The sequence below is a fragment of the Sinohyriopsis cumingii genome, chromosome 17 (genome assembly GCF_028554795.1).
Source record: "Sinohyriopsis cumingii isolate HCF-2022 chromosome 17, ASM2855479v2, whole genome shotgun sequence".
Taxonomy (NCBI): domain Eukaryota; kingdom Metazoa; phylum Mollusca; class Bivalvia; order Unionida; family Unionidae; genus Sinohyriopsis; species Sinohyriopsis cumingii.
In genome coordinates this window covers 42,109,236-42,122,389 of record NC_142977.1, presented here as the reverse complement: position 1 = coordinate 42,122,389, position 13,154 = coordinate 42,109,236, and the positions used below count along the sequence as shown (strand labels likewise).

The 13,154-nt window shown below is 35.0% G+C and overlaps 1 protein-coding gene across 1 annotated transcript in view; it reads left to right on the top strand.

The window, feature by feature from the left end:
• LOC149778502 (DBH-like monooxygenase protein 1) overlaps positions 1 to 1,008 on the top strand; it is a 40,123-nt gene extending 39,115 nt beyond the window's left edge. Inside the window, exon 11 of the mRNA XM_089939381.1 lies at positions 741 to 1,008. Coding sequence (XP_089795507.1) covers positions 741 to 821 — 81 coding nt within the window. The 3' untranslated portion in view covers positions 822 to 1,008. The remainder of the gene's footprint in view (positions 1 to 740) is intronic.
• Positions 1,009 to 13,154: the final 12,146 nt, after the last annotated feature.

Genomic DNA, 13,154 nt, shown 5'->3' with positions numbered 1-13,154 from the left:
TGGCACTTAAGTAATGAAATTATGGGACAATCATTTACATCATATGATCATAGTTCAGTTCATCCAATGAACGATTTCCGATAGTACTTGATACGAGCTGAAAGGAACATAATGCGGAATTTGTAGAACTAAAAATTATACTGAGTTCCATAGAATCAAGGAATGTTAGGAAATTAATATGGCAATCCATATATCCTTGTTTTAGGAACAGTTTTTACCATTTGGGTGGGAGGAGATAAAGGCAATACAGCAAAAGTATTAACTACAGCAAAAAATATGTTACGATCAATGAAGAATGTTGCATTATATACGAACTTCACACGACTACTAATGCATGGGTTCTAAATGGTAACTATGCACCGTGTTATTAATTGGATATATAAAAAAAATTTTAGGTTCAAAAGTTTTGCTGCCTTGCTCAATAATTTATGCAATCACCTGACACTGATACGTGGACAAAATGTACCCTCTGCAGCAGGTGCTCATATAAAGTTTCTGTTTTGTTTAAATCGTGCTAATCATACGTGAATATCACCCGAAACATGTGTTTTACATATTAACCCAGCCGCTAGGCGGAACACCATTTTCTATTTTATAAATTTCCCTATACAATTTGCTTCTTCATTCTGAACATCTACAAAATATCATGTCACTTTTTGCAAAGTAATGAAGGTTAAAAACGTTGTCATGCTCTCTTTTCTCAAATAGATGTATATGTGTTTATAATTTTTCAATTCCAGACATTGATGTATACCTTTCACGAAAAACCACCTGTGCATGTCTACATTCCACCAAAATCATCAACGTGCCCTCAGGAATAAAAGAAGAAAACCACATTAATATATATTCTTATCTATTTTTTGTCATCCAAAATACAAGAATGAACTGAACTTAAGGAAACAAAACGTGTTATTTAAATCTGAGACGCCATATTCTCCATATAGAATGGGGTTCTGTGCAGATCTAAAGATGTTCCAAAGATGTAAGCTTCTCTGTATATTGTAGAAATTGATGTGTAATAGATAATCTTTTGAATTCTTCCCATTAAAATAATCTATTGACCGAAAACATGTGATGCTCGTGTTTATATTCTAAGACAACTAAGTCTGGAAAGAACTGATTAAGTACGTTTGTTTGCATAGGAAATGTAGATGTCTCACCTATAAAGATATCTGAAGTCTGGGGCGGACACCGAATTTTAAATGGCAATTGACTTCATGATCTTCCGTATATTACTATTAATTAATAACTGTGTGACACAAATACGAAAACTTACTGACGAATCGAAATCATTTAGATAGCCTGATTCATTCTGTTTCAACGTATGTAGCATAATCTTAATGCATTCTGAGGATTCCGATGAAATAAGTGGTTTAAGGTTATTGAAATAACGGTAAGTATGACTACTGTTTATTGTCAAACCTTTTAGTTCCGTGGAAGACTTTTTCATAGGGTACTCTATTAATTTAGGGCTAGAATCAGTTGTTATGTACAGGGTGTTGTGCTGCCATTCTCATGTCACGATATCAACTTATCAAATTGGCAAAATATCAAAATGATCATCATAAATGCCTTCTTTCACACCCAACATCACTCCCGTTCCCCTTCTTTCCTACATAGATGAAATACAATAAATTATTATTGGTTTGCTAGCGATCAGAATACAGTAATACTTAGTCTTTTCAATTACACTTCAAATATGTTTCAAAACATAATTTGTCGTTTCAGTCTTGGTGAATAGCAATACTAGCTGCTGAAGTATCGGCAATCCAACAAACAATACTCTTTCAAACTATTCACGAAAATTTAAAAATTCGTATCACAATGTATTGTCAAAATTTAACTTGAGTACTAATGCTAGATGTAAAATTGTAAGAGTAACATTGGCGATAGGGAGCCATATTAAACTCAAATACTTCCGAATCCATGTGAAATTATTGGCATCATTTGCACCAACGATCACGATATTGCACACTACAAGAACCTCGCTTTACTATTTCCCAAACACTTGATCGGAATATTTCCTAACTGAACACACATACATTTGCTGCCTTTGTGAATACTTTGCTCGATGACCATGCGATTTTCAAAGAATCCTATCTGAACTATCGTAAAATATTAATGTTATCATAACTTAACAACCGGTCCAACATCCTGTCAACAAGTTTGGCAGTCTCACCACCACGTTCAGAATCCATCACGCATATGTAATGATAAATCTCAAACACAAACGCCTAAGACGGATAAGCACCAATCCGGATAGACGTTCAACACTTCGAACTGTAATTCATTTGCGACGATAATAATGTTGACACTGTAGATGTGAAAATAAATATCAACAACAGCATGGACGTGTTTGTTGATACGTAATGGTGGTGACAAAAGACTAAGGCTAAGACATCTGGGTAGTTGTCATATCGTCTGTGTGGCCTTTGCATGCGTGTCTTATACCCCGACATGGTCTCGCAGTTTCAAAACAACTTCGTTGATTTACACGCTGGAAGTTTTAAGATATCCAGTTTGATTTGGAATATCACAAGCTCGCCCAGGTTGACGTCAACAATATCCCAGCTGATTCAATACTTCCTTCTCATATTTCTGAACTGAGCATCTGATTTGTGTACCAAATAAATTATTATCATAAGATGTCAAGCATAGGCTACAATATTTGTGTCTAATTAGCCATTTGATGGTTTCAGTACGCTTCTAAAATACTTGAACCATTCCAGATGTGATACCTTTATGAGCATTTCAGGTATCGAATTTGCCATATCTCAAAAATATTTGGCTCATCATATGCGTTCTCTAATTTGTATTCAGAGCTTTAATCCAACGTTTGTGTTTGTTTCTGCAGACTTATCTTTATTTTGTTTTTCATATTTACAGAAACGTTTGATTAAATTCGCTTATACCTATTCTTGAAAAATTGTTCAAATGATTGTATTGAAAATTCTTCAAAATCATGCATTCCAAAATCCTTCCCTGACGCCTTAGGAGTATTCGATGTTCTGCAATCTACTTTATAACAATCTTCTGCATTTTTAAAAGCATCTCAAGATCATATTTTACATTCTTGATGACATTTTATTTAATCATTTGAAACGACCCTGTGAATAGTTTGTGTGTGTTTTGACTTTTAACAACGTTTTAACAATTGTAATGTTTTCTCCTGCAGTGTGGCAGTATTTAGCGATGTAGCATTATGTCCCACCAGCCACTTTATCCTGACACCAGGCCGAACAGGCCTACACAAACCTCTTAATGCTGAGCGCCAAGCAAGGCAGCTGCTAGTACCATTTTTATTAAGTGTTTAGGACATAGTCTAAGGAATAAGACCCTATTTGTTGCTGGGCTCTACTGGCTATAATAATCTGATGTAGCGGACACATAAAATTGATCAGAAAGAGCAATAAGCTTTGTAATCATTGGACCTGACAAGACGTCACTTTTCAAAGGCACATCTGCGTGTTATGGTCAATTCACCAAATAAAAAGCATCGAATGATATTCTAGGGTTGTATGGTTTTATTGGTTGTAACAACTGTGACCTAACGTACAGACAGAGATGTTGATTACCATAGGGCAGGACCTAATAAATACACCCACTCACATTATATGACATACATGTTCTATTGCCTCATTCAATTTCTTTTAAATGCAAGCAAAGAACCTTGAACACGTTTCCATTACATTATTTCTCAACCTTAACAATTGTATACAAAATAGTGTGACTAGTCTTCCACTGTTTCAAATAATTGTGGTATATAAATCAAAATAGGTCCTCGAAAAGGTTACATCGATGTTTGTAAAACAATTGAATCATAATTATATAAGAAACAGTCATAGTTGTTTATCCTCGTCACAAACAGAAATTAAGAGTATGTTTCCAACTGTATCCCCATTTGTGTTCTTTACATCCTCTTTTTTTAATATGCATATATTTTGATATCACATAGCCTGCATTTATTATTAAAAGATATTTCTTGCTCAATATACTTTTCTGTTGTATAAGCCGACGTCCACTCTCTCTGAGGCTCAACAATACGCATCGAAGGTGAAGAAAGACGCCTGCTTGTGCGACGTTACTGTGAGCATTTGATAGCATGAGTCTTTCAGCGTTCAAATGAAACCTGAAGAACATCACATTACGAGTTTCTTTCGGGAAGATGGAAAATCTGAAATATGTTTTCATCTTAATATCTAGAATACTCGAAATAATTATATTTATTTAACAATTTTAACATAACATTGCCACTGTTTCTACGTATTGAACTTCTATAATTTCCACCATTCAATGTTCATTTAATGATTTGTCTAAGATACTAATTTAGTAGCAGTTTACTGGTAAAATCTGGATGTAAATCTTTTCTTTAATCATTACGTAATAAATAAAACGCTAAGGGCTGTAATAATGTGCCTGGAAACTTTCGCAAAGGTTATGGTGTATTCCACTTCTAGCTCCAGTTGGGGGAATGGACAGCAGATACGGAAATGATATTTTACAGGATCTTCATGCATTTTGGGCAAAGTTATTATACTGCACTCAGTTTTAAACCTACTTCTCTTTTTCTTTCTTCAAAATAAATTTTACTAATAGGAACATTTGGGATAAAAAGAAGGTTCAGTCATTTTATCGGAAAGGAGAGCAGAAATATCACTCTCCACTGGCACACAAAATGTCAACCCACTAACCACCCACCTGTCAGCCATTTCTTCCATTTTAGATTTTTTTCCCCGCCATATACTGTCTATGCCATGACTGCCATGCAAACAATCAACTCTACTAACATACTGAAAACATAGAGAAGAAGAACATTCGTTAATGTCGTTTGCGACTGCAAGTAAGCATCATTTCATTTGAAAATGCTAGTATGCACTAATTTTAAGAATGAAAGGTGAGAGGTTGATGGTTTAAAGTCATCATTATTTACTGCCTGATAGGGATACGTCTCCAGTGATTTATGATATTACCAATTATAACGTAATTTCAGTTGCTGCGTTGATGGTTTTATTATCTTTAAAGTTTGATCTGATTTAGTTTTTGCATTCTACCCGTGCAGCCGAACCGGAAAGATGGTATCGTTGGGAGTAAACTGCAAGGGTAAGAATTAAAATTGCACTACTGCTTAGAATGGTTGCACCTGGAGGTTAATCTATGAGAAGTTTTCCTCATGGGGACACGGATTGCAATAAATAGGAACTTCATTTAATGGTTTAAAGATAATCTGCGCCAGAGTGATGTTCATAAATCCTCGTATGCACTGAAATATACTCTTGTTATGAGTGATATAGAAATGGACAGTTGGGACCACTCTGATATATTAATACCAACTTGAAGCCATGTTGGAATCATTTCATTAGCATGCGAAATTGCCAGGTCGCTGACCACACCACCAAGCGTGTAAACTACTCAGTGAGTGTTTCGACAACGATGACATGGAACTAACTCACAAATTCACCCGGTTATATTCGTAGTAGATTATGCGATACTAACACTGGCAAAAAGAAAAATAAAACACCCATCTCGATTGATATTCAACAAGATCGCTTTTTGTCCATGCAATATTTCTTTTCGGGGTGGTGGCGGCGGAAAAATGTAAAATAACGTATTAACGTTCTTGTCTAGGTATACATAACTCATCAGTTCAGTACACCATTTGATACTTCACTTGTCTGCTCTAACATGATCTCACTATATTTTGATTTTCTTTTACATACACGTTAATTTTTAACTCAAAACAGTAGATTAATTTCAGCTGATCGACTCCCTCTCTCACCACCACCTCCACTCCGCATTTACATACCTTTCGACGATCGTGACGGACATCGTCTATGAAGTGTGAGAATTCTAGTTCTATCCATTGCAATCATCAGAAAATTATTAAAATTATAATTAGAACTGAACAGAAGGGAAACTGCCATACTTATAACTTAGACCCCCAATTCATAGACGAAAGCTTTTCGGATCTCTAGGCGAAATCACGCATTCAGTCTCATCAGTAATCGACACACATTGGCCTTACTAAATTTTACAATATGAAAACGTATATCTAAGAATGTAAACTGGCAATGTAATTGTAATGTCAGAATCTGTCCTCACACCACACACCCAACTCTGATGTATATTTTTCAAAGATCCAAATTCTTTCACTTAGTTATCATGTACCCATGTACGCAAAATATAACCTTATTGGCGAAGTAAATCGTACTTTTGCATGCGTGAAAAATATATTCTTATATTTGCAAATATGAAAATATTAAATTATATATGCCTATAGACGTTATCTATAGCAATAACAGCGACATGGTGAACTAGGGGAAAAAATCCATTACATTTCAGACAGTGTCCCAATGTGGCTGAATAATTTAAAGGACTCGCGTTAACCGATAACTGCCTTCTCACCTCTTTCTGGGTTGTATCGAGACTCGGGTTAGGCTAAAGTAGGTATGTGAGAAAGCTGCCAGTAGGCTCTCGTGGGTCGGTGGCTCTTACCGGGGTTTTCCCGGGTTCTTCCTCCCCCAGTTATAATGACCGTCATGTACAGCCTATCTTGCACTGAGAGATGGCGTTAAACCAAAAACAACACCAAGAATATTTCAGACGTGGATATTAATGTTTTCTGGATAAATTTGATTCACTCCTTTCACGTCTCGAAATTTTTCCCCCAATTTCCTTGAAAAGAATGATACCCACGTTGTGAAGGATTGCTGAATCTGACTTTTTTGGTTAGTCAGAAATGATCAAATAGTTTAGAAAATGTCACAAATTTAGTTCATTTTGAATATTTACGTCATCGCCATCCTATCGCCCTCTTAAAGCACAAACACTTATTTGTACAACCTATGAACGTGCGGTGTATTTATTCATCGGGGTAGGTGTTTGTACGGAAACGTGACAAACATCGATGTAAGATTTCTGAAGAGCTATTTTGAATAATAAAGAAAGATTTTTGCAAACTGTTCATATGCAGTGGATAAGTATTATTTATTAGGGCTAGTACTCATCTTCATGGTCTTTACGTCATTTTACAACTGTTGAAACCACCAAAGGTATGCAACATTAATGTATAATGTGATGGCATTTCTTAGATAAAATGAATATGACGTGTATCTGACTTTAAATCGTCTCATCTTGTCAGGTAACTCTTTACGTTACGGAGAATTATTAAAAAATTATCAAATATCACCCGTTATTAATTGCTGGACTGCGCATTGGGGCTCTTTAATAATATATTTCATATCAGATGATTTAGTGCTATATAAATACTGCCTGAACATATATATATATATATATATATATATATATATATATATATATATATATATATATATATATATATATATATATATATATATATATATATATATATATATATATATATAGATAGATAGATAGATAGATGTGTGTGTGTGTGTGTGTGTGTGTGTTGAATTAAAAAGAATCCTTTGAGATTCTTTACTGTTTACTCCAAATCTAAGACATAAAATACAACTTATTCTACTGGTTCTTATGTTATTGAAACTAAAATATATCACATGTTTCCAAATTTCCGGAATAAATTCGAATATAGTTATCGCCCTTGAAAATCAGCTTTCCATTTTCACACGAATTATCATTTGTAAGTAAAAGAGATCAACAACCTTTCAAGATAGTTTGGTTCAATTTCACGTCAATATTTTATAATTGACATAGTTGTGCCAATTATTGGTTTTATCTCTTCAGTCCCATATCGGGTATCCCTATAACGTTCTGGTAATTGACTTCGTATCTTAACATGGCACATTTCGGTAAAAAGTCTATCCTATATATCTAGATGGTCCTTCATGAGTTTTGCCAGGTCAACTCCATTTTGAATAGTTGTCTTGTACGTTGTCGAAAAGGTTTCTTCTTTTCACACGAACACATTGAGTACTGTTAAACCAGGGAACATTCCAATTACTTTGGTGAAAGTGAGCATTGTCTCCTAAACATAAGTTTGCCTATGTTGTCTTATGTTCAGCGTTTTGGGCAGATTTACGGCCATTATCAATCAAATTCACATCTTTTCCAAATGGTATTTTTGTACATCGGTATAGCACAAACGTCTGAGCATATTCTTAAGCTAGCTGTTGTATCTCATCTACTCCATTTTCTCGAGAGTTAAAGCCCTTGGCGATCAACTCCATATGTATATTGGTACTTAGAATGCTGCTTGCATTGATGACGTTGACGTTAAGGATTCATTGCCATAATTTGGAGAACTCATTTTCCGTCTCTTACCGAATCTCAAAACTGGCTTCCGAGCGCCAGTTCGTCTGTTTAAAGTTCAATATAAAAGCTTGTGCTGAGATGGAGCAGCTTGTGCTGAGATGGAACACTTTGCAATGCCTTCGTCGCTAATAGCTTCTCAAATATCTCGAGAAAGAACGATACATGTTGGTGTTTGAGAATGACAAAACTTTGTACATTGCAAAAGCATAAATGAACAAAACCAAAACTGACCAGTAGATACTACAGGTCATTATGATAAACATATTTTATTAAAACGCCATATTGTGTCGGACGTCTTAATATATAGCAATAACCTGGTAAATGGACCATATCTACCCTGGAAATTGAACGTCAAGACATCAGCTGTTAATGTAAACTTGACAATATCACTTGATTTAAACGAGATTTCGTTGGAGGTCAAATATGTGACGGCGTGAGAGTTTAATTTTGCAATTCAAGTGCACTCAATGTTAGAGGTTTGAAGTCTTCTGTATGAACACAAATACTCTATGAAGAGATATGTTTTGCTTGTTTGTGTTTATTGCTACGAATTATACAAAATCTACCTCTTCTATTTGACTATTTTCAGGCATGCGTTAGTAAATAAAATAGCTAACTGTTTGACTGGCTGACATGATTGACTGATGAACTAATTTTAAAATAATATATTTAATTGAATTAATTACAAATTGAATTTTCAACACGAAATGCTTCGGACTTGATAACATACAGGGGCAACGACAATAATTATTGGTGTAATCGGAAGTTTTCTAAGTTATGATACATAGGATCATCTTGTCAATTAGATGTAGAACAGTTTGTTTCAATTTGGCCTAGCTTTTGTACGGCCCAACAAAATAAATAGCTTATTTGGTGCCGATGCACAAAGACAGAACATAGTAGCTCACCCAGGCTGATCCAGTGTTGGATTCGAACCACAAGTCATTCAGTCGTGAGTCAGGCACGGTCAATCAAGCCTGTATAAGTTTATATGGTGTTGGTTTTAGTGTGCTGTTTTTCTTAGCTTTAACAGCACTTTTTAACACATTATTGGCTATATCATACGTAGGAATGGGACTGTATGGCAGTAATAAACTCAAATACCCACAATTCAACAGCAACGTAATTGACTTTATCGTAAGAAATATATAAATATTTTGTTACATACGAGATTAAAATCAAATTTTTAGGAGTTGAAGTACTCTGTTTACTCAGGTCCTATCTTACATCCCTCGTATATTTTAAATGATAAAATCGCAAAATTGCTAAAAATTAATTCTGTAAAATATTAGACAAAATATTTGATGCTATCTAGGGATATTAACCCCTTTTGCAAATGAAAAAGGCAGTCCGAAAATATATTATTGATACTGAAATTAAAGCCATTTAAGGAAACAAATGTCAATCAACTCGTTGATTAAGCGGGCGAATGCAAGACGCCGTATATGATTGGTTGGATGCCAGTGATGACAATCCAAGATATTTGTTCCATTTCGGCTTTCGCCATTATGCAATGCATAGTCACAACAGGGCCTGTCAATAAAATGAAACTTGAAACAAAAGCGAAAACGATGAGCTCCAATGTCTGAGCACTAGATGGCAACTTAAATATTGATTAAGGTTCAAAGGGTCATAAGACTCCTTTTAGTTATGCAATGAAAGTCAAATAAAGGTCTTGTCCTAGCTTGAATACAACATTCGCTAATTTTGCTTTGTGGTATCTTTGAGTTTAGAAAACAAACTGCGTTGGGGAATCACTTTTTCTTAGACATCTTGAAACGCAACTCTGGCTGGTCCACTGTTAGGGTTATAAAGATACAAATTGTATCTAAGGTTTCTGAGCGTCAAACCGAAATTCCATTAAACGCCTAAATATATGATTTTCACGCTGATTTATGTATATGCGTTTTTAAAAGCAATGCATTAGAATTAGGAGTAGACTGAAAGTTGATGGCAGTATTAAGTGGGTTCTCCAGAATGATGTTGAAATGGCACCAAGCTTATTCTGAAGTTTCAACATTTGGGAGTTTATATAAAAAACTTAGAAGTTTGTTTATAAGAGACAAAGCGGTAAAAGCTATAGGACTTACATATTCCATGCCACTCGTAATGAATTTACAACACGTACTAATTTTTACAACCTCAAATATTTTCATTATCGAGATTGCTGAAGGCCTGGTCTTAAAACCGATAACCCTAGTCTTTATGTACACAAGATATTTGCCCGACTAAGAACCCATTGAAAGGCAACGCAATCGAAAGCACACATTCATAGTACCCACCATCAAAGACGAAATTATATCAATTCTTTCTAATTTAAAACATCTGTATCATTAAATTTTACAAAGTCGAAGTACTTCCTTAAAATAAGTTAGACATTTGCGTTAGTTTATTTTAGAAATAATAGTGATTATCAGTATTTTTAAAACAACGTTTGTTTATTTTTACCCAACACTTAATCATTATAATAACTGGTCACGTGACCCATTGTCGTTTTTTACATTACGTCTTTATAAATCTACGGTAGTTGTCAGCATTACAACAGGATGAAACAACAACATGTCATTACCTTAACCATCATGTGCTGCCTTGCATTGGATATTAGATTCGCAGGGGTCATCCCCACCAAGCCTTTTAACTATTCAAATGAAGCTGACACCAGTGGTAACTACATTATCTTCTGGAAATTTAGCAACATGCATATTACATTTGAAGGCCATGTGAAATCCTATGGATATGATGGATTCGGTTTTTCCGAGAATGGTACCGGCATATGTTGTGGTCAGATGGGTAAAAGATGGAGTCGCACGTTTTAACGTAATTTTAAAAGACAATTTCGCAGCGTATTTATTATTTCAGCGGACAGCCAATATTATCAAATATTTTATTTAGGGTTACTTACTAAACAAGGTAGCACCAGCTTCCAATAGAACGTACAGATTCACACTCTTTTAGCTGCGGTAACTCAGTTGGCAAAACGCAAACAGTTCATCTAACAATTGCGGTTTGATACCTGCCTTTAATCTGTGTCCTTTGAAAAATACCAATAATATGATTAAACGCTGCTTGTCATACACTGTAGCATTAAGGATTCAATTCGATATTATTTGCACTATATAGCTCCAAAAATCTTATTAACATACACGAAATACAAATTGTAATAATTCAGATGTATGACTTCTGAATATTAAGAACATGATTATAATTGATACAACAATATAAACATAAAATGTTTGTCAAAAGCTATACAAAATGTAAAAGGTGCAAATTAGTGAATTTCACGATATATTTCTAAACTGGTAACAATCTCTCCCAGTATCAACTCACCTTCAGGACTTCAGTTGTGAATCAATGGTCCGAGCACATATTCTATCCTGATCTTTCGCAACCGAAACCCCTTTTATTATTTTATTTCTCTTTGTTCTAAAATACCTTTTCAAAATATTATCTATAACGTGCTGAATAAGTTGACATGACGTTAAAAGAAAGCAAGATCGTATGTGAGAAAGCTTCCCATCTTAGGTTCTCACAGGGTTCCTGCAGGGTCCTTCCTTCAGGAGCCTTCCTTCACTAAATATACTGTCCACCATATTCTGAACAGAGCGGAAATGGCCATCACTGGATCCTCCAGACAATGTTGATATTATTAAGTGAATTGTGATTTAAATATGAAGAAATAATATTGCCATACTATTTACATATTACATTCACTTTGCTTATTAATATTACACATAATGACTCATTGAAATACTAACCCAAGTGTGTTTTATACAAAGAAAGAGAAATCTATTGTGTTTGCTTTGTGCAATTGGGATGTTTGATGCACAACTTAATCTGTATATAGCATATTTTGCTAGCAATATTAGGATGTTAACAGCAGCATCAAGGTTGTTAATTTCTCCACGGACAAAGTTTCATGTAATTATAAGGTTGTGCTGAGTTCTCAACGTGAATCAAACTGATGAACTGTAGTTGTCCAAGTGTAAACGTCATGTAGTTGTCTATATTGTTTGGAATTACACTTATTCGCGCCTTTGATGTAGTTGCTGCCTCATGCATTATTAACTGACTGTCATTCACATGCAGGTTATGAACAAATACAGGATGTTTGTTTACTTGATTTAGTTTGTAACGGTCGATTGCATGCATTGTGTTCTGCTACTCTATCTGCGTCACTGATATGACAGTGATAATGAATTTTTAAATCTGGTGCACGCTGAGTAATATCAGATGAATCTGGGTCCGCTCGCTTTGAACATGTGGGGAGAGTGCATCAGGATGAAATCCTTTATCAAAGTAAACATATTAGTACCAATACATGGGATAGATGTTTCAAACTTTTTTAGTCTGACCATAGTAACATGCACTGGAAATTGTATTTGACCAACATTGTGTTCACCCAGGCGTTGTTGTCTATTCTGCTGCTGGACTATGTGGTCCAGTGGTGGAAGTAATGCCGATAAGATCACTAATTTGAAATAGTTTTATTGCCATCGTTTTCTATACTTCACTTATCACTGACAGTTGATGAACATATTCTGGGGTTGGTGTATAACTCTATAACTCGATCCTTGAAACAGCCCCCGTAGCAATAGCAATTGCATTTCGTTGTTCCTTGACCACGTATTTAAGAATTTCACCGGGTTCCACAGTAATACTGAATATTACATGCATGGCTTCTTCTCGTGCGCCACCCGGTGTTCGTAACGAACATTCACGCGCGAATTGTTTAATTTGTTGTACCGTTACACCAGTTGTCGATTTTCCAGAACAACCATTTATATTCCTGATAACACATCTACGACGTCTTTTCACATACATGATGCCATTCATATTCCCCGAGGTTGCGATTTGTCTTAGTTGAAACACAATCTGCATATATCTAGGAGAAATGCTTTCTCTAA